Source organism: Scyliorhinus torazame, chromosome 5 (genome assembly GCF_047496885.1).
Source record: "Scyliorhinus torazame isolate Kashiwa2021f chromosome 5, sScyTor2.1, whole genome shotgun sequence".
Classification (NCBI taxonomy): Eukaryota; Metazoa; Chordata; class Chondrichthyes; order Carcharhiniformes; family Scyliorhinidae; genus Scyliorhinus; species Scyliorhinus torazame.
The window spans coordinates 80,719,847-80,741,560 of NC_092711.1; the positions used below are offsets into that span (position 1 = coordinate 80,719,847).

The following is a 21,714-nucleotide window of genomic DNA, read 5'->3' on the forward strand; positions in this document are numbered from 1 at the left end:
ACAAGGATGTGAATTTTTAAATTGAGGTATTACCAGACCAGGAGCAAAGTCAGTGAGCACAGGGCTGATGGTGAACAGGACTTGGTGTGAGAAAGCACTCAGGTAGCAGAGTTTTGGATGATCTCACGTTTCCGTGTGGGGTGAATGAGAGAGGCTGGACAGGAATGTATTGGAATCATCAAGTCAAAGGTAACAGGGGCATGGATGAGGGTTTCAGCAGCAGATGAGCTGGGGGTGGGGATGGACACAGGTGATATTATGGAGATTGAAATATCTGATATTAGTGATGGTGTGGATATGGGGTCAGAAACTCATCTTGGGGTCAAATCTGACACGGAGATTGTGCAGAGAGTGCTTCAGTCTCAGACAGTTCCCAGGGAGAGGGATGGACTCGGGAGTTAGGGAACGGCATTTCTAATGGTGACTGAAGACAATAGCTTTGATCTTCCCGATATTTAATTGGAAGAATTTTCTGCTCATTCAGTCCTGGATGTGGGATAAGCAGTTTGATAATTTAGTGACAGTGGAGGAATGGAGAGGGATGGTGGTGAGGTAGAGCTGGGTGTTGTCAGTGTCCATGTGAAAACTAACACGGTGCTTTTGGATGATGTCACCTCATGGCAGCTTGTAGATGAGAAATAGGAGGCGCCGAGGACAGATCCTCGGGGGACACAGATTGAAAGAATTTTGGAAAGGCAGGTTGGCGATGGGATGCTAGTTTGCAAAGATGGTGGGATGAACACTTTTTTTAAAAAAAGGATGATTGATGATAGTGAATTTAAGAGAGAATCATTAAGGATATCAGTCACATGGAGAAGTTGGATAGTCAGCATTTTTCTGAGGATAGGGTCAAGGGAGCAGGTGGGTCTCATGGACAAGGTGAGCTCTGAGAGGGAAGGAGATAGAGAAACGGGAGAAAGATGTAGTTCAGGGCTCAGACTTTGAGGAAATGTAGAAATAGTTTGGCCTGGTGGGTTAGTGGGAGGGAAGCAGCAGAGGCAGCTGATCAGATTGTCTCAACCTTGGTGACAAAGAAACTCCATGAGCTCCTCACACTTGTTGTTGGAGGTGAGGATGGAGGAGACAGGGGAGAGGGAGAACACTCCAAAAAGAACTAAGCTGTGTTTGAGACTCAACACACTGTGTTTAGCACAAAACTGATTTATTTGACCATTATCGACAATATTAGTGAAGATATATGGGCTCGAGTTTACGAACATCAGCAGAAACAGACCCTAATAAACATGGTTCAGTGTGGATATGATTAATCACAAAATCCAATCACTGTTGTTCATTGTGAATATGCTGGTGTTTGCACAGGGTGGATGAGGTAGTAAATCCCTTCCCACATTCTGGGCAGGCGAATGGTCTCTCCCCAGTGTGAACTCGCTGGTGTCGCAGCAGTGTGGATGACTGAGTGAATCCCCTCCCACATTTGGAGCAGGTGAATGGCCTCACCCAAGTGTGAATTCTCTGGTGCGCAGTGAGTTGTTCTGGTCCCCTGAAACCTGTCTCGCAGTAAGAGCACTTGAATGGTCTCTCGTCAGTGTGAACGCGTTGATGGCGGATCAGTTCCCCAGAACTTTTGTAGCACTTCTCGCAGTCTAGACATTTAAATGGTCTCTCAGTGGTGTGAACACGTTGATGATACATCAGTTCCCGGGGACTTTTATAGCACTTTACACAGTCCGAGCATTTAAAAGGTCTCTCATCAGTGTGAACACTCTGGTGTTTCAGCAGGGTGGATAAATCAGTGAATCTCTTCCCACACTCTGAGCAAGAGAATGGTCTCTCCCCAGTGTGGACTCGCTGATGCGTCAGCAGTGCAGATGACTGAGTGAATCGCTTCCCACACTCTGAGCAGGTGAACGGTCTTTCCCCAGTGTGAATTCGTAGGTGTACAGTGAGTTCTTCTGATCGCCTGAACGCAGACTCACAGTGAGAGCACTTGAACGGTCTCTCATCAGTGTGAACAATTTGATGACGCATTAGGTCCAGGGAACTTTTATAGGACTGCCCACAGTCTGGGCATTTGAAAGGTCTCTCCTCGGTGTGAATTCGCTGGTGTTTCAGCAGGTTGGATGACTGAGCGAATCCCTTCCCACACTTGGAGCAGGTGAATGGCCTCTCCCCAGTGTGAACTCGCTGGTGCGTCAGCAGCCCTGATGTGCGAGTGAATCCTTTCCCACACTCGGGGCAGATGAATGGTTTCTCCCCACTATGAACTCGCTGGTGTCTCAGCAGCTGGGAGGATTGAGTGAATCCCTTCCCACACTGTGGACAGGTGAATGCTCTCTCCACAGTGTGAACCCGCTGGTGTTGCAGCAGGTTGGAAGATCGAGCGAATCCCTTCCCACACGCAAAACAGGTGAACGGCCTCTCCCCAGTGTGACTGCGTCGATGAGATTCCAACTCAGATGGGGATCTAAATCCCTCCTCACATTCTCCACATTTCCAGGGTTTCTCCTCACTGTGAATGTTGCCGTTTTCTTCCATGTTAAAAATTAATCGATATTCAGTTTACAACTAAATGGGGAACTGCGTCCGATTATGACGTGGTTTGCTTTGTGTTTCTTGATTGCAAATCCTCCCTTTCGAGTATTCTGTGAAATTGATTTGAAACAGAAAATAGGGAGTGAGAAAAAAAACACAAAAACACAAAGGCAGGTTCTGAAATTGAGCTGAATGAATCTGGTCATTTGTGGGGCCGGCACTAGGAAAACAATGACCATGAAAGCTGCTGGATTTTGCAGAAAACCAACTGGTTCATTAATGTCTTTCAGGGAAGAGAACTTGCCACCTTTGTGGACCGAGACAAGACTCTGACCTCTGTAACAACATAATAGGAGAAGTAGAACATTTGGCCCGTCGAGCCTGTTCCGCCATCCAGCACAATCATGGCTGATCTTAATCTTCAACTCCACTTTCCCATCAGTTCCCCAGATCCTTTTGACTTCCCAAGAGACCAAAATAATAATAATCTGTACTATTGTCACAAGTAGGCTTACGTTAACACTGCAATGACGTTACTGTGAAAAGTCCCTCGTCGCCACATTCCGGTGCCTGTTGGAATACAGAGAGGGAGAATTCACAATGTTCCCCGAACAGCACGTATTTGGGACTTGTGGGAGGAAACCCACGCCAACACAGGGAGAACAAGCGTGAATCGAACGTGGGACCATGGCGCTGTGAAGCAACAGTGCTAACCACTGTGCTAACATGCCGCCCTCAATTCCCTGCATCTCAGCCTTAAATATATTCAATGATGGTACACCCACAACCCTATGGGGTAGAGCATTGTGTGATAAGAGAAGCAGCGAGGGGAAGTGAGAGACACAGAGCGAGAATGGGAGCAGAGGGACAGGAAAAGGTGTGGGAGACACAGAGCAATGGAGAGGTATTTTATAAACCTACAACTGAACTACAATTTCCCAAACCCTAAAACTGCACCTTCTAGATGGACCGGGTCATCTTCGTGACTTGCCTGACTGTATTGGATTGCCTCTATTTGAATATGGGGCAGAGCGAGATCTTTGCCTTCAGTCCCCAGTACAAACTCCTTAGCCACTGACTCCAGCCCTCTCCCTGGGGATTGTCTGAGGCTGAAGTAAACTATTTACTAATTCCCAAACCGAGATTCTGAGCACACATTCACATCACCAACAGGACCGCCTATTCCCACTATAGCAAGACTGACCGACTCCTCCCTGGTCTCATGGGCGGATCCTATTGCCCCCAATAAAGATGGCGGCCGTGCATGCGCTCTGCTGTCCAGTGCCCCCCATAAAGATGGCTGCAGCGTCGCCTATTGTCCAAGATGGCGGCTGCAAAAACGGGACCTCGAGCTTTTCATTTGTGGTATAAGGCCTCCATCCGGTTTTATTAAAGTTTCCCTTCCTGCACCGGGTGTTTATGAAGCCTCCCCTATCGGCCACCGCCTCAATTTAACCTCACTCACCTGCTGTCTCCAATCACTTTCTGCTCTTCCTGCGAATCCAACATCAACCCATCCGCCCACTGCCAACACCCGCACTGCGCACGCTCCGGCATGAGCGGTAGTGCGCACGCGCAATGATCTCCCGTAGTGAAGTGAGGGCATATTCACCCTCTCGGTGCATGCTGGGTAATCGAATCGCCATTACGACGAGATATTGTTGAATACAAATTCACCTTTCGTGGTCCGATTATAATTTGAACCACAGATGTAAAACGCTTAAGTCCGCATTCTGAATGGTGGGGGATCTGCTCCATAGAATACAGAGAAGGAGAGGGTAGGCGTAGTGATTGTGGTAGATGTTATTGCCAGCAACATCGGTAGCATACAGCAAGAGGTTCTCCTCTGGGAGCATGAGCATCTTAGATTTGAATTAAATAGCGAACAAAAAAGTAATACCCTCCAAATTTAACGAGCAAAGACAAGGCAATAGTCAAAGTAGCAATACAGGCAATGATAACCAGAGTTATCAGATATGTGAAGCAGTTGAGGCTCCTTCTTTAAACGCTTCCTTCTTTAAACGTTTTTAAGAAAATGATAGATGCCTTTCTAAAGAATAAAGGGATTCGGGGATATGGTGTACGGGCCGGAGAGTGGAGCTGAGTCCACAAAGATCAGCCATGATCTCATTAAATGGCGGAGCAGGCTCGAGGGGCCAGATGGCCTACTCCTGTTCCTAGTTCTTATGTTCTTATGTACAAATAGATGCAACAGAGGGTCAAAGTAGGGAAACAGGATAGAAAGAGATTTAAATGCTCTCCATCTGAATACACCAGTATTTGTAATAAGATAGATGAACTGATGGCAGAGATAGAAATAAATGTGCATGGTATCGCAGCCAATACAGGGATGTGTTTGGAAAGTTGCTGAGGCTGGACACTGAATATTCCGGAGTAGTTGACTTCACAGAGGATTGGATTGGATTTGTTTATTGTCACGTGTACAGAGGTACAGGGAAAAGTATTTTTCTGCGAGCAGCTCAACAGATCATTAAGTACATGAAAAGAAAAAGGAATAAAAGAAAATACATAATAGGGCAACACAACATATACAATGTAACGACAGAAGCACTGGCATCGGATGAAGCATACAGGGTGTAGTGTTAATTAAGTCAGTCCATAAAGGGTCATTTAGGAGTCTAGTGACAGTGGGGAAGAAGCTGTTTTTGAGTCTGTTCGTGTGTGTTCTCAGACTTCTGTATGTCCTGCCCGATGGAAGAAGTTGGAAGAGTGAGTAAGCCAGGTGGGAGGGATCTTTGATTATACTGCCCGCTTACCCCAGGCAGCGGGAGGTGTAGATGGAGTCAATGGATGGGAGGCAGGTTCGTGTGATGGACTGGGCGGTGTTCACGACTCTCTGAAGTTTCTTGCGGTCCTGGGCCGAGCAGTTGCCATACCAGGCTGTGATGCAGCCTGATAGGATGCTTTCTAGGGTGCATCTGTAAAAGTTGGTAAGAGTCAATGTGGACATGCCGAATTTCCTTAGTTTCCTGAGGAAGTATAGACGCTGTTGTGCTTTCTTGGTGGTAGCGTCGACGTGGGTGGACCAGGACAGATTTTTTGGAGATGTGCACCCCTAGGAATTTGAAACTGCTAACCATCATCACCTCGGCCCCGTTGATGCAGACAGGGCTGTGTACAGTACTTTGCTTCCTGAAGTCAATTACCAGCTCTTTAGTTTAGGATAGGACGAGATGAAAGGGTATGGGTTAGTTCTGTTGATCACATTTGAGATCAACACAGTCGTGAGAAATGATCTCGGCTCAGAAGATGAAGATGTGAAAATGAAATGAAATGAAAATCACTTACTGTCACAAGTGGGCTTCAATGTAGTTACTGTGAAAAGCCCCTAGTCGCCACATTCCGGCACCTGTTCGGGGAGGCTGGTACGGGAACTGAATCATGCTGCTGGCCTGCATTGGTCTGCTTTCAAAGCCAGCGATTTAGCCCTGTGATAAACCAGCCCTTGATTAGATGTAGAATTACATCTCAGATGTAGAATTAGTTTGTCTGGAGATAAGCAAAATAAGCGTAGTAAGTCACAATTGTACTTCGTAGTTTAAATGTCACCTAACAGTAGCAGCCTGGTCGATTTATAATTGCTGCAGAAATAATAGGGACTTGTGAGAAAGGTAATCGTAGGTATTTATAACCTGGATATGAATTGGATAATGTGAAATGGCAGGGGTAGGATTCAAGATGGCTGCCTTGTGTATACCCAGGACAGTTTAAGTGAAAGGTGGTGGCATGGTAACACAGTGGTTAGCACTGCTGCTTCACAGCGCCAGGGTCCCAGGTTAGATTCCTGGCTTGGGTCATTGTCTGTGCGGAGTCTACACGTTCTCCCCGTGTGTGCGTGGACTTCCTCCGGGCGCTCCAGGTTTCTCCCACAAGTCCCATAGATGCTTGTTAGGTGAATTCTCCCTCAGTGTACCCGAACTGGCACCGGAGTGTGGTAACTAGGGGATTTTCACAGTAACTTCATTCCAGTGTTAATGTAAGCCTACTTATGACACTAATAAAGTTCATTATTGTTAATTTTTATTCATTCAAGGGATGTGCATTAACGGGCTCGGCCAACATTTATTGCTCATCCCTACGTGACCTCAAGAAGGTGGTGGTGAGCTTCCTTGTTGAACCCCTGAAGTATCTGAGGTGTTGGTACACACACAGTACTCTTAGGGAGGGAGTTCCAGTGACAGTGAAGGAATGGCAATATATTTTGAAGTTAAGATGGTGAGTGATTTGGAGGTGAACTTCCAGGTGATGGTGTTTTCATATATCTGTTGTCTTTGTCCTACTGGATGGACGTGGTTGGGGGTTTGGAAGGTGTAAGGAGCTTTGGTGAGTTTCACCAGTGCATATTGTAGATGTTACACACTATTGCACACTGTTTGTTAGTAGTGGAAGGAGTGAATGTTTGTGGATGGGGTGCCAATCAAGTGGGCTGCTTTGTCCTGGATGGTGTCAAGCTTCTTGCCTGTTGTTGGGAGCTCCACTCAGGCAAAGGCAGAGTATTCCATTACATTTATGGGCGGCACAGTGGTTAGCACTGTTCAGAGGTGGTAATGCCATTGAATTTCAAGGGGCATTGGTTAGATTCTCTCTTATTGGAAATGGCCATTGCCTGGCACTTGACTGGCTTGAATGTTATCAACCCGTCTGGATATTGTCCAGGTCTTGTTGCATTTGGAAATGAACTGCTTGAGTATCTGAGGAGTTGTGAATGGCACTGAACATTGTGCAGTGATCCCCAAGATAAATAAGTTTATTCAAAGATAAAGGTTTACTGAACAACTTTGAGACATTGACATTCACAACTTCATGCAGGTGACCAATCTTTAGAAGTCTAACCCTCTCAGGCTCCTTCTCTGACAGCAATTTCTGTGGAACGTAGCCTTGGTAGTCTTTAGCACTTGGCTAACAAGACCTTTGGAACCTCTTTTTATCCTCCAAAGTGACCATGAGCTCACCCTAAGACATAGGATCAGAATTAGGCAACTCAGCCCATCGAGTCTGCTCCACCATTCAATCATGTCTGATATTTTTCTCATCTCCATTCTCCTGCCTTCTCCCCATAACCCCTGATCCCCTTGTTAATAAAGAATCTATCTTTCGCTGTCTTAAACACACTCAGTGATTTGACCTCCATAGCTTTCAGCGGCATTGAGTTCCACAGATTCACCATCCTCTGGCTGAAGAAATTCCTCCTCATCTCTGTTTTAAAGGATCGTCCCTTTAGTCTGAGATTGTGTCCACTGGTTCTAGTTTTTCCTACAAGTGGAAACATCCTCACCATGTCCATTCTATCCAGGCCTTGCTGTACCCTATAAGTTTCAATAAGATCCCCCCTCATCCTTCTAAACTCCAACGAGTACAGACCCAGAGTCCTCAACCGTTCCTCATACGAGAAGCTCTTCATTCCAGGGATCATTCTTGTGAACCTTCTCTGGACCCTTTCCAAGGCCAGCACATCCGTCCTTAGGCACGGGCCCAAAACTGCTCACAATACTCAAAATGGGGTCTGATCAGATCTTATACAGACTCAGAAGTACATCCTTGGTCTTGTATTCTTGCCTCTTGACATGAATGCTAACATTGCATTTGCCTTCCTAACTGCCGACTGAACCTGCGCGTTAACCTTAAGAGAATCCTGAATAAGGACTCCCAAGTCCCTTTGGGCTTCTGATTTCATAAGCATTTTCCCATTTAGAAAATCGTCTATGCCTAAATTCCTCCTTCCAAAGTGCATAACCTCACACTTTTCCACATTGTATTCCAGGTGCCACTTTTCGCTTACTCTCCTAGCCTATCCAAATCCTTCTGCAGCCCCCCTCAATACAACCTGTCCCTCTACAGATCTTTTTATCATCTGCAAACAGTGCCTTCAGTTCCTTCTTCCAGATCATTAATGTACTTTGTGAAAATTTGTGGTCCCAGCACAGACCCGAGGCAAACCACTAATCACCGGTGGCCATCCTGAAAAAGACCCCTTTATCACCACTCTCTGCCTTCTGCCAGTCAGCCAATCCCCTATCTATGCCAGGATCTTACCCTTAACACCATGGGCTCTTAAACTTATTTAACATTCTCCTCTGCGGCACATTGTCAAAGGCAAGAGTTGGGCCTGTTGCAACATGAAAATTGTTCAATTTGATCACTAGATTAATTTATGACTGGATGGTCATTACTTATATCACCATCTCTCATTACCTTGGATAGGAATACAATTGAACTGTTTCATAATATCCCTTTATCTGATTCTGTACAATTCCTTATTCATACCATTTCAAATGTTGAGGCTAATCAGAGTTGGAAGGTCTCTCTTGCCGGTACATTTATCCTCATTGCACATTCTTTATATACACAGCAATTAGGCTTTTACATTTTTACAACAAATAAAACTGAGCCTTTCACTATAACTACTGATTAAGTAATTGTAACTCAATGAAGGCTCACTTCTTACTCAAGCATTACAGACTGGTCGGTAATTAAAACATCGAGAAAAGAGTTGAAGCTTTTCATCTTCCACTCATCAGGACATTCGCAAGAATAGAAAATTTAAAGGGAACAACAATTTAAACTTCATGAGAAGAGAGTGTTGATTTGTTGATAAGTGGACTCTGATTGGTAGAGGTGTTGCCATGGGGAGGCGTTGCCGTGGAGAGGCGTTGCCGTGGAGAGGCATTGCCGTGGAGAGGCATTGCCGTGGAGAGGCATTGCCGTGGAGAGTGTACCAGTTAACTGATGAGTCAAGCTTTGTTTAAACTCAAACCAGGCAGGTTGACTCTGATTGAATCAGGGCATTTCCTGTGGAATGAACCATGTAAAATGTAAAGTTGCCATCGACCCAGGTGACCATAGGCGGCTTTCCCCTTTGAGGGGGAAGAGCTGACTGGTGGTGATTTAACCTGAGGATCACCACATCCCAGACGAGGGGCAAGGTTGAGAAGGAGGGGCCTTCCTGAATAACCTCATCCGGTAATGGGATTGAACCTGCGCTGCTGTCCTTGCTCCACATCCCAAACCCGCAATCCAGCCAATGGAACACACCTGTCACTATTTTGTTCAGTTCAAGCAAGCATATGAGTTTCTAGCTTCTTCTGTCTGCATCGATCAGGGCTCTGTGTATTCACAGATGTAACTTCTGGAACACAGATGTGCACCACTCTGAAAGCCCAAATGATAATCTTAAATTGGGTGCCAGCGTAATTCTTACAACAGTCAGAATTGCTTAACAAATAGTATCCAATTGCGGATCACATCTAATGTAGCACAATGGGTTTGGGGTTTTGCAGCACTCAGCATCGCCGAATCAAGGTTCATTACTAATAATAATCTAGTAATCTTTCTTATTGTCACAAATAGGCTTACATTTTTAAAATTCATTTTTATGGGATGTGGGCATCGTTGGTTAGGTCAGCATTTATTACCCATCCCTAGTTGCCCTTCAGAGAGTGGTAATGAGCTGCCTTCTTGAATCGCTGCAGTCCTTCAGGTGTAGGTACACCCACTGTGCTGTGAGGGAGGGAGTTTCAGGATTTTGCTCAGCGACAGTGAAAGAACGGGGACATATTTCCAATTTAGGGTGGTGAGTGACTTGGAGGGAACCTCCAGGTGGTGGGGTTCCCAGGTATCTGCTGCTCTTGTACTTCTAGATGGTAGGGGTTGTGGGTTTGGAAGGTACTGCCAAAGGAACCTTGGTGAGTTACTGCAGTGATCTTGTCGAGGTACACAAAGTTGCTACTTTTTGTCGGTGGTGCAGGGTTTGAAGTTTTGAGGAAGGTGGAGCAATCAAGCGGAATGCTTTGTCCTTATTGGTGTCAAGCTTATTGAGTGCTGTTGGAGCTGCACTCATCCAGGCAAGTGGAGAGTATTCCATTACATTTACTTGTGCCTTGTAGATGGTAGACAGCCTTTGAGGGGTCAGGAGGTGAGTTACTCGCCGTAGGATTCCTAGCCTTTGACCTGCCCTGGTAGCCACAGTATTAATGTGGCTGGTCCAGTTCAATTTCAGTTTAACACTGCAATGAAGTTACTGTGAAAACTTAATTATCACCTTCATCATCAGTGGCTTTATGTAGTTCAATCTATAGTTAATAAAGAAGAGTTACTGAATGTGAAACAGCTGAAAGAAATTGGAGATAAAATGGCTTCCTTGACCTTGTTACTTATAACAATGGTTACAGTATGAATACAGTATGAACAAGATTGATTTTTAAAACTAAAAATGACTCCCCAGGCCTCCTTACATTTTCCCACACTGCAACAGTGACTCCACTTCAAAAGTACTCCATGGGCTGCAAAATGCTTTGGGAAGTCCTGCGGTCGTGAGAGGTGTAATATAAATGCATTTTTTTCAATTGGCCACAAATTTGCACATGGTACATTTAGTCATTAATAAAGATTCATGTTTTAATTTTATAAAATGACCATGTCTTTGACACCATGTTGAAATCCAAACACACTTTCTCCTGAATTATTTGTTTGAAAACACAGTGACGTTTTGTGATTTGGAATCCGCTGCCTGCATTGCGAGACTGTTTTCCAAAAGAAAGGAAATGAAAATTGCAGGGAAAATGGATTAACTGGGTAGCTCTTTCAAACAGGCAGCATGATCAGGATGGGCAGAATGGCCACCTCCTAACCTCTTTGTCTTGTCTGCCTCTCAAGTGAGTGGTAATGACCTGGAATACACGTCCCATGAGTGTGGGAGAAACGGAGATGATGGAATAATTTAGAAAGGACACTTGTGGAAAATACACTAACCGGGATGGAACAGACACTTACCGGGATGGAACAGGAAAATGGGACTCACTGAATTGTTCTCGCGGAACCAGCAGGAACGTGATGGGCTGAATGAGTGGAAATGTGCATTCCCAGGCTCAAATAGTATCAGCCCCCTGGAAGCAAAGTCATGAAACCGGCCAGTCCAGCAGAAATAAACTCTCTGATCCTCCCTCTTCACCAACTGTCAGAAAGAACACGGTTCAGTCCTGAATGTGATTAACAGCAGAATCCAGCCAATGGAATCACTTGTGAACTTGCCGGTGTCTCAGCAGGTTGGATAATTGAGTGAATCCCTTCCCACACACTGAGCAGGTGAATGGCTTCTCCCCAGTGTGAACAAGTTGGTGTCTCTGTAGGGCAGATGGATCGCTGAATCCCTTCCCACATTCGGGGCAGGTGAATGGCCTCTCCCCGGTGTGAACGCGTTGGTGAACAATCAGGTTGCAAGACTGACTGAATCCCTTCCCACATGCAGAGCAGGTGAATGGCCTCTCCCCGGTGTGAACTCGCTGGTGTGTCTGCAGGTGTGATGAATTCCTGAATCCCTTCCCACACTCAGAGCAGGTGAATGGCCTCTCCCCAGTGTGAACCCGCTGGTGTGTCAGCAAGTGTGATGAATCCCTGAATCCCTTCCCACACTCAGAGCAGGTGAACGGCCTCTTCTTGGTGTGCACATGCTGATGTTTTCGCAGGGTGGATGAATCACTGAATCCCTTTCCACAGACAGAGCAGGTAAACGGTCTCTCTCCAGTGTGAATGCGTCGATGGGTTTCAAGAGCAGACGGGAACAGAAATCCCTTCCCACAGTCCTTACATTTCCACAGTTTCTCCATCAGTGGGTGTCCTTGTGTCTCTCCAGGTTTGACAATCAGTTGCAGCATTGTCCACACATGGAACATGTGTATGGTTTTTCCTCGCTGTGAATGGTGTGATGTTTCTTCAGGCTGTGTAACTGGTTAAAGTTCTTTCCACAGTCAGTTCACTGGAACCCTCTCGTTCGAGCGTATGTGTGTCTCGGTGCTTTTCCAGTCACTGATGATTAAAATCTTTTGACAGAAACATTTTGCACTCTAGATTCATAATCTGATGATATTCAGCTCTCAATGAATCGATTGGCTGTATCAGATCACGGCATGGCATTTGTTTTTAGATTTGTGTCTGAAAATCCTTCCCTTCTGACATCCTGTAAAAACAGTTTTTCCAAAAGTCATCACTGTAAATCCAGGATAGAAATTCAGAACAGATAATTTTAGTTTCTATGGAAAATTCTTTCCTTTCTTTTCCCCCAAAAGTTGTAAATCACCGTCTCACACACTCTCTGTTCATTCTCACTCTGCTGTGCCTGATATACACACTTCCAATTCTCAAGGTGCCATTTATCTCGATTCATGCTCACTACTTCTTTTTCAGCACACAGGGATCTAAAAGTCTTCATGCAAGTAGTTGGTCTAAATTTATAAGTGCATTTTAGTGGGCTCAATAATGTGTGAGATATTACTTCATTAGATACACAGAGGTGATTTGAAGACGACATTTATTTTGGCAGTGAATGATCATTATATGGAACTCATTGTCTCCAAGGGTGGCGGAAGAGGAGATGATCAAAAATTCCAAAATGGATATTCAAGGAAATAAACCTACAGATGAATGGGGATATAGAGGGGGAATGGGACTGATGAGATTCTCTGCACAGAGTCAGCATGGACTCGAGGTGCTGAATGGACTCCTTCTCTACTGTAATAACTGACTGGAAATATGTAACGTAGCTTTGGTACTATCTTACAGAATAAAAATAATTATAAATTAACTTGACTGCACAGCCATAAATAATATATTTAATATGTACCATACAAGAACTACACATATTAATGTTGCTACAATCTCTGTCGGGACCAATAACCTGAAAATAAACACATTTCCAGAGAACCCCAACTGTCCAAAGATTGGCAGGTTAGGTGGATTGGCCATGCAAAAAATACTCTTTTAAGTGTCCAAAGATTTGCAGGTTAGGTGGATTGGCCATGCTAAAATTGCCTCTTGGTGTGTAAAGATGTGCATGTTAGGTGGAGTGGCCATGTTACAATTACCCCTTGGTGTCCAAGGATATAATAATAATAATTGCTTATTGTCACAAGTAGGCTTCAATGAAGTTACTGTGAAAAGCCCCTAGTCGCCACATTCCGGCACCTGTTCCGGGGGGCCGGTACAGGAATTGAACCTGCGCTGCTGGCATTGTTCTGCATTACAAGCCAGCTACTTAGCCCACTGTGCTAATGCAGGCGAACTGAGGTTACGGGGATAAGACCTAAGTAGGGTACTCTTTCAGAAGGTCAGTGCAGAGCCGATAGGTCGAATGGCCTCCATCTCCACTGTTGGACTTCCATGGATTAAATTGCAGGATAAGGTTTCACTTTTTTTTTAAAAAATCAAACAAATAATAAATTTTATCAATGTCACAAGTAGGCTTACACTAACAATTCAATGAAGTTACTGTGAAAATCTCCCCAGTCGCCATACTCCATCGTCTGTTCGGGTAGAGGGAGAATTCAGGATGTCCAATTCACCTAACAAGCACGTTTTTGGGACTTGTGGGAGGAAACCGGAGCACCCGGAGGAAACCTATGCAGACACGGGGAGAAAGTGCAGACACTGCACAGACAGTGACCCAAGCCGGGAATCAAATCCAGATCCCTGACGCTGTGAAGCAGCAGTGCTAACCACTGTGTTAATGTGCTGCCCACGTAAATCAACATAAATAAATCATGTATTAACAGACAAACAATATTTGAATACAAGGGGATCAGGGCTTATGGGGAGAGGCCAGGAGAATGGGAATGAGAAATTTATCAGCCATGATTGAATGACGGAACAACATGATGGACCAAATGGCCTAATTCTGCTCCTATATCTAATGGTCTAATGAATGGACAGGACAAATTTGACTTTAAATATCTCAGACAATAAAAACAGGTTCCACAAAATCACAGCATTTCCCCCTCAGCAGATTTATCTCTAATTCCAGTTCCAGAGTCCCACAACTCTGTATTTCCCAGCGGGAGAATGAAAGTATTTTACTCACAGATGTTGAACAGAGGAGGACGCTTTAGCCTGTGTGTGAAGCTAAAAAAAACAATGCTGTGCTGTTTCAAATCAAGCTGCAGGACTGGGAAAAAAATGATGGGAAGACATTTTGCAAAGTCCCCTCCCCCACTCCCTCAGCTGCAGGCCAAGCGCAAAACGCGCTGCTGTCCGGAGCAAGCGCAGTGCTCCCGATGCCGTTTTGGACCGGGGGGGGGGGGGGTAAGATCAGTGAGCGGCTGCTCGCTCTGGCCGGAAGCCTTGAAACCTTCTCTCCAGGAGGTGTTGGGGGAAACAAATGTGGGAGCCGGGCTCCCGTGGCCGCGCGCCTGTGGACGTCACCGCGGAGCAGTGTGATTCCTATTGGACGATTCCGACAGAGTCCTTTGTGACGTTTTCTCAGCACACCGTGATCCATTGGGTCCAGAAACAGAATACTGCGGACTGGACAACAGCTCAACGCCCGTCTGGAGGTCAAAGTGTCTCCCACCCCTACGTAAATTCGAGATTTGATTCCCCATTGTCGTCATGCAAGGGATTGACCAATGGGAGGAGCTGGGTGAACGGAAGCAGGCTGAACACCCAGCCAATCAGAACGCGAGCTTTGTGCCAATGGCTGAAAGCAGCTTCCTCGATTGTGTGAATATGGGGCTTGTGAAGCTGCTCATTGCAGCCCAGCAAAGCTGCTGCTGCTCCATCTCTGAATGAAGATTGGGATTCACACAGAATAAAACCTCCCGTGTGTAACATTTGTGAGTAAAACACTTTCTCTTCTCCCACTTTTATTTATTTTCAATTCTAGGCTTCAATTGTTGACTTGCAGGAACTGGAGGGAAAGGAAGTGAATCCAGGGAGGGTGCAGACTCCAGAAAGGTTGGCCCAGGTCTCTTTCCCTCTTAAGGGGCTTGTTTAGCACAGGGCTATATCTTTGGCTTTGAAAGCAGACCAAGGCAGGCCAGCAGCACGGTTCAATTCCTGTACCAGCCTCCCCGAACAGGCACCGGAATGTGGCGACTAGGTGCTTTTCACAGTAACTTTATTTGAAGCCTACTTGTGACATTTAAGGGGACAATGAAGTAATATGGGACAGAGATATACCTGGTGTTGTTATGTGGTACATATTTGATATATTTATGGTTCTGTCATAAAATCATTTATTTCCACTTTTAAAATATAGTTCTGTATATCTTTAGTCCTCACAATACAGAGGAGATCAAACAGCAACTCCAGTCTTTATTAACTCTTTGCTGAGTCACCCAGTCACTTGCATTCCCCCTATATTACTGTACTCGTGCAAGTTTATTTCCTTCAAGTATCCATCAAATTTCATGTAGAAACATAGGTAGAGATGCAGAGTCAAACCACTCACTGTATAAATAATGTTCTTTCGCATATCCTCTGCCACCGCAGCATATTACACAGTTTCAAACAGTTACATGTACACATAACATATATATTCCAGGAGACTGCGTAGAGTAGAAACTGTTGAGCAGTATGTATCAGTCGTTCACGAGAATTGTTTGGGTGAATATTAGGTACAGCACAGTGAGAATGGAGAGAATGTGTCTGGGTTGATCTTTGAGGAATGATAGATGAAAGAAGGATTCACAGAAACTAGAATTTTTCACAGAATTTACAGTGCAGAAGGAGGCCATTCGGCCCATCGCGTCTGCACCGGCTCTTGGAAAGAGCACCCTACCCAAGCCCACATCACCCTATCCCCATAACCCAGTGACCCCATTCAACCAACACTAAGGGCAATTTTGGACACTAAGGGCAATTTAGCATGGCCAATCCACCTAACCTGCACATCTTTGGACTGTGGGAGGAAACCACGCACACACGGGGAGAATGTGCAGACTTCACACAGACAGTGACCCAGCTGGGAATCGAATCTGGGACCCTGGAGCTGTAAAGCATTTGTGTAAACACTATGCTACCGTGCTGCCCTAGATTTTTGATTTTGTATTTCTATCTTGTACTGATAGCAATGACTTTTGTGTTCTCCATTTACAGGATTATAGAAGGGGAGAATTTGCAGACAGAAATCTCAAAAAGATTTTAAACATCAGTGTGACTGGAAAAGCACGAGACACACACAGGCCTGAGTGAGAGTGTTCCAGTGAACTGACAGTGGAACGAGCTTTAACCAGTAACACAGCTTGCATAGGCCTTGCTCGGGGAAACCATACATTTGTTTTGTGTGTGGGCGAGGCTTCAACTGATCAACCTGGAGACACAAGGACACCCGCATCATGGAGAAACTGTGGAAATGCTGTGACTGTGAGAAGGGATTCAGATCCCCATCAGAGTTGGAGATTCATCGACGCAGCCACACTGGGGAGAGGCCGTTCACCTGCTCCGAGTGTGGGAAGAGCTTCACTAATTCATCCAAATTATTGAAACACAAACGAGTTCACACCAGTGAGAGACTGGTCACCTGTTCGGGCTGTGGGAAGGGTTTCAAATCTCGATCAGAGCTAGAGATTCATCAACGCAGTCACACTGGAGAGAGGCCATTTACCTGCTCCGAGTGTGGTAAGGGATTCGCTCATTCATCCAATCTCCTGACACACAAGCGTGTTCACACTGGGGAGAAGCCATTCTCCTGCTCCGTGTGTGGGAAGGGATTCAGCGATTCATCCACCCTGCGGAAACACCACCGAGTTCACACTGGGGTGAGGCCATTCACCTGCTTTGAATGTGGGAAGGGATTCACTCAATCATCCAACCTGGTGGCTCACCAGCAAGTTCACAGAGTGTGGGAATGGATTTAGCAATTCATTCAACTTGCTGATACACCAGCGAGTTCACACTGGGGAGAGGCTGTTTCCCACTTGCACCATCTATGGGAAGAGATTCACTCATTCTTCCTCTGTACGGACACATCAGCGAGTTCACACTGGGGAGAGGCCATTCACTTGCACTCTGTGTGGGAAACGATTCACTCAGTCATCTCACCTGAAGACACATCAGCGAGTTCACAAGTAATTACACGGGTTGGGTCCTGCTATTTTTGCTGCTGTTAATCAAATCCAGGACTGAACCATGATCATTCTGACAGTTGAGTGGGAGGATCGGAGGGTTTCTTTCAGCTGGATTGGCCGGTCTCACTTCTCTGCTTCGAGTGGGTTGATGTTCATTGAGCCTGATAGAGCACGTTTCTATGGAAAGTATCCACAAAAGTTAATGAAGGACATTTATTTTATCCTGGATAGTAATATTAAATTTTAGTTGTTTTTTTTTAACAACCATTGCAGGTAGCTAGAAAATAAATACATTTGTCTGTTGCATTGAGTCTACAACACAGGGCCAGGCTGGTCAGATCAATTGGTCTGTGTCAGTATTTATGCTCCATAGGCAGCACGGTGGCACAGTGGTAGCACTGCAGTCCCACGGCACCGAGGTCCCAGGTTCGATCCTGGCTCTGGTTCACTGTCCGTGTGGAATTTGCACATTCTCCCAGTGTTTGCGTGGGTTTCGCCCCCACAACCCAAAGATGTGCAGGGTAGGTGGATTGAACACGCTAAATTGCCCCTTAATTGGAAAAAATGAATTGGGTACTCTAAATTTTTTATTATTTTAAAAGTATTTATGCTCCACATGAGCCTCCACCCACCCCGCTTCATATCCCCATCAGCATCGCCTTCTATTCCTTTCTCCATCATGTGTGGATCCAGCTTCCCCCTCAATGTATTCATGCTGTTCACCTCAACCACCCGTTGTGGGAGTGAGTTCCACATTCTCACCACTCGCTGGATAAAGAGGTTTCTCTATTGGATTATTGAACACCTGCATAATAAAGACTTGCGTCAAGTCACACTTCAGTCTTCTCTTTTTTTAAAGAAAAGCAGTCCCTGCCTTTCCTGAGGGCTAAATGCTCTCAGTTTTTCTGATACAGGATGATGTAGATGGGCTGGTCAGATGGGCAGATCTGTGGCAAATGGAATTTAAGTCTGAAAAGTGTGGGCTATGCCTGTATTCATTAAAGATTACTGTATTCACTACTTACCTGTCAGTAACAGAAGACTGAATAAGTAGTGATCCTTAATTCTAATGCAATTAATGAATCAATAATCAATGAGTAGTTTTTAAAAAAAAATATTTTATTGAAAATTTTTGGTCAACCAACACAGTACATTGTGCATCCTTTACACAATATTATTTTTTTTTTTATAAATGTTTTATTGACATTTTTTTCCCAAACAACAATTTTTCCCCTCTTACAAAGCAAACGCAACAATAACAATACAGAAATTTTAAACAATACACAAGTAACAAAACCCCTTTATCTTTGACCTAAACTAAACCCCCCCCCCCCCCCCTCCCCCTGGGTTGCTGCTGCTGGTCATCTGTCTTCCCTCTAACGTTCCCCTAGGTAGTCGAGAAATGGCTGCCACCGCCTGGTGAACCCTTGAGCCGATCCTCTCAGGGCAAACTTTACACAATATTATAACAACACAAATAACAATGACCTATTTTATAAACCGAAAATGAATAAATAATAAATAACAAAAATGAAAACTAACCCTAATTGGCAACTGCCTTATCACAAGTAACACTCTCCAAAAATATAATTTAACAGTCCAATATATAATTATCTGTAGCAACGACCTATACATATTATACAGTATATATTAACAACCCTGAGAGTCCTTCTGGTTCCTCCTCCCCCCCCCCTCCCCTCCCGCCCCCTCCCCTCCCGCCCCTCCCTCCCCCTCCCCCCTCCCCCTCCCCCCTCCCCCTCCCCTCCCCCTCCCCCCTCCCCTCCCCCTCCCCCCCTCCCCTCCCCCTCCCCCCCTCCCCTCCCCCCTCCCCCTCCCCTCCCCCTCCCCCCTCTCCCCTCCCCCTCCCCTCCCCCCTCCCCCCTCCCCCTTCCCCTCCCCCTTCCCCTCCCCCCTCCCCCCTTCCCCTCCCCCCCTTCCCCTCCCCCTCCCCCCTCCCCTCTCCCCTCCCCCTCTCCTCCCCCCTCTCCTCCCCCCTCTCCTCCCCCCCTCTCCCCCTCCCCTCCCCCCTCCCCTCCCCCCTCTCCCCCCCTCCCCTCCACCCCTCTCCCCCCTCCCTCCCCCCTCTCCCCCCCTCCCTCCCCCCTCTCCCCCCCTCCCCTCCCCCTCCCCTCCCCCCTCCCCTCCCCTCCCCCTCCCGTCCCCCCTCCCCTCCCCCTCTCCCCCCCTCCCCTCCTCTCCCCCCCTCCCCTCCCCCCTCCCATCCCCCCTCACCCCCTCCCCTCCCCCCCTCACCCTCTTCCCCCTCCCCCTCCCCTCCCCCCCCCCTCCCCTCCCCCCCACCCCTCCCCTCTCTCCCCCCTCTCCCCTCCCTCCCCCTCCCCCTCCCCTCCCCCCTCACCCTCTCCCCTCCCCCTCTCCCCCCTCCCCCTCCCCCCTCCCCTCCCCCCCTCCCCCCCTCCCCCCCTCTCCCCCCTCCCCCCTCCCCCCTCTCCCCTCTCCCCTCTCCCCCCCTCCCCCCTCCCCCCTCTCCCCCTCCCTCCCCCTCCCCCCTTCCCCTTCCCCTTCCCCTTCCCCTCCCCCCTCCCCTCTCCCCTCCCCCCTCTCCTCCCTCCCCTCTCCCCTCCCCCTCTCCTCCCCCCTCTCCCCCTCCCCTCCCCCTCCCCCCCCTCCCTCCCCCCTCTCCGCCCCTCCCTCCCCCCTCCCCTCCCCCTCCCCTCCCCCCTCCCCTCCCCCCTCTCCCCCCCTCCCCCCTCTCCCCCCCTCCCCTCCTCTCCCCCCCTCCCCTCCCCCTCCCCCCTCACCCCCTCCCCTCCCCCCTCACCCTCTCCCCCCTCCCCTCCCCCTCCCCCCTCCCCTCCCCCTCCCCTCTCTCCCCCCTCTCCCCCTCTCCCCTCCCTCCCCCTCCCCCCTCACCCTCTCCCCTCCCTCCCCCCTCCCCCCTCCCCTCCCCCCTCACCCTCTCCCCTCCCCCCCTCTCCCCCCCCTCCCCTCCCCCCCCCTCCCCCCCTCCCCTCCCCCCCCCTCCCCTCCCCCCTCTCTCCCCCCCCTCTCCCCCCTCCCCCCTCTCCCCTCTCCCCCTCTCCCCCCTCTCCCCCTCCCTCCCCCCACTCCCCCTCCCCCTCTCCCCCCTCCCTCCCCTCCCCCCACTCCCCCCACTCCCCCTCCCCCCACTCCCCCTCCCCCCACTCCCCCTCCCCCTCCCCCTCCCCCCTCTCCCCCCTCCCCCCCCCTCTCCCCCCCCCTCTCCCCACAGCCCCTCCTCAATCTCCTCCCCCAGCTCTTCTTCCCATTTCCCTTTTAGTTCATCTACCATAGTCTCCCCTTCGTCCCTCATTTCCCTATATATATCTGACACCTTACCATCCCCCACCCATGTCTTTGAGATCACTCTGTCCTGCACCTCTTGTGTCGGGAGCTGCGGGAATTCCCTCACCTGTTGCCTCGCAAAAGCCCTCAGTTGCATATACCTGAATGCATTCCCTTGGGGCAACCCATATTTCTCTGTCAGCGCTCCCAGACTCGCGAACTTCCCATCCACAAACAGATCTTTCAGTTGCGTTATTCCTGCTCTTTGCCACATTCCATATCCCCCATCCATTCCCCCCGGGGCAAACCTATGGTTGTTTCTTATCGGAGACCCCCCCAAGGCTCCCGTCTTTCCCCTATGCCGTCTCCACTGTCCCCAAATCTTCAGTGTAGCCACTACCACCGGGCTTGTGGTGTAGTTCCTCGGTGAGAACGGCAATGGGGCTGTCACCATAGCCTGTAGGCTAGTCCCCCTACAGGACGCCCTCTCTAATCTCTTCCATGCCGCTCCCTCCTCCTCTCCCATCCACTTACTCACCATTGAAATATTAGCGGCCCAATAATACTCACTTAGGCTCGGTAGTGCCAGCCCCCCCTATCCCTGCTACGCTGTAAGAATCCCTTCCTCACTCTCGGGGTCTTCCCGGCCCACACAAAACCCATGATGCTCTTTTCAATCCTTTTTAAAAAAGCCTTCGTGATCACCACCGGGAGGCACTGAAACACAAAAAGGAATCTCGGGAGGACCACCATCTTAACCGCCTGCACCCTCCCTGCCAGTGACAGGGATACCATATCCCATCTCTTGAAATCCTCCTCCATTTGTTCCACCAACCGCGTTAAATTTAACCGATGCAATGTGCCCCAATTCTTGGCTATCTGGATCCCCAGGTAACGAAAGTCCCTTGTTACCTTCCTCAACGGTAGGTCCTCTATTTCTCTACTCTGCTCCCCTGGATGCACCACAAACAACTCACTTTTCCCCATGTTCAATTTATACCCTGAAAAATCCCCAAACTCCCCAAGTATCCGCATTATTTCTGGCATCCCCTCCGCCGGGTCTGCCACATATAGTAACAAATCGTCCACATACAAAGAT

At 47.8% G+C, this 21,714-nt stretch overlaps 2 protein-coding genes and 1 long non-coding RNA gene across 6 annotated transcripts; 1 reads left to right on the forward strand and 2 right to left on the reverse strand.

Moving 5' to 3' along the window:
• Positions 1–1,145: 1,145 nt before the first annotated feature.
• Positions 1,146–11,408, reverse strand: LOC140418599 (uncharacterized). Of its 4 annotated transcripts, XM_072502121.1 has the most exons (3): positions 3,959–4,016; positions 3,009–3,063; positions 1,146–2,603 (listed from the first exon to the last, which is right to left on the reverse strand). In XM_072502121.1, exon 3 carries the CDS (start codon positions 2,494–2,496, stop codon positions 1,282–1,284), a length of 1,215 nt encoding a protein of 404 aa, XP_072358222.1. In that variant the 5' UTR covers positions 2,497–2,603; positions 3,009–3,063; positions 3,959–4,016; the 3' UTR covers positions 1,146–1,281. The 4 variants fall into 4 exon arrangements, with proteins under 4 accessions (XP_072358222.1, XP_072358223.1, XP_072358224.1 ...); XM_072502122.1 differs by lacking the exons at positions 3,009–3,063; positions 3,959–4,016 and adding an exon at positions 11,284–11,408; XM_072502123.1 differs by lacking the exons at positions 3,009–3,063; positions 3,959–4,016 and adding an exon at positions 5,803–5,953.
• LOC140418608 (uncharacterized) lies at positions 10,883–14,659 on the reverse strand. The gene is made up of 2 exons (XM_072502140.1): positions 14,363–14,659; positions 10,883–12,466 (listed from the first exon to the last, which is right to left on the reverse strand). Exon 2 carries the CDS (start codon positions 12,180–12,182, stop codon positions 11,526–11,528), a length of 657 nt encoding a protein of 218 aa, XP_072358241.1. The 5' UTR covers positions 12,183–12,466; positions 14,363–14,659; the 3' UTR covers positions 10,883–11,525.
• Positions 14,660–14,716: 57 nt separating this feature from the next.
• LOC140418612 (uncharacterized) lies at positions 14,717–18,181 on the forward strand. The gene is made up of 2 exons (XR_011945166.1): positions 14,717–15,113; positions 16,378–18,181. It is a non-coding gene; the product is annotated as an uncharacterized lncRNA (long non-coding RNA).
• Positions 18,182–21,714: the final 3,533 nt, after the last annotated feature.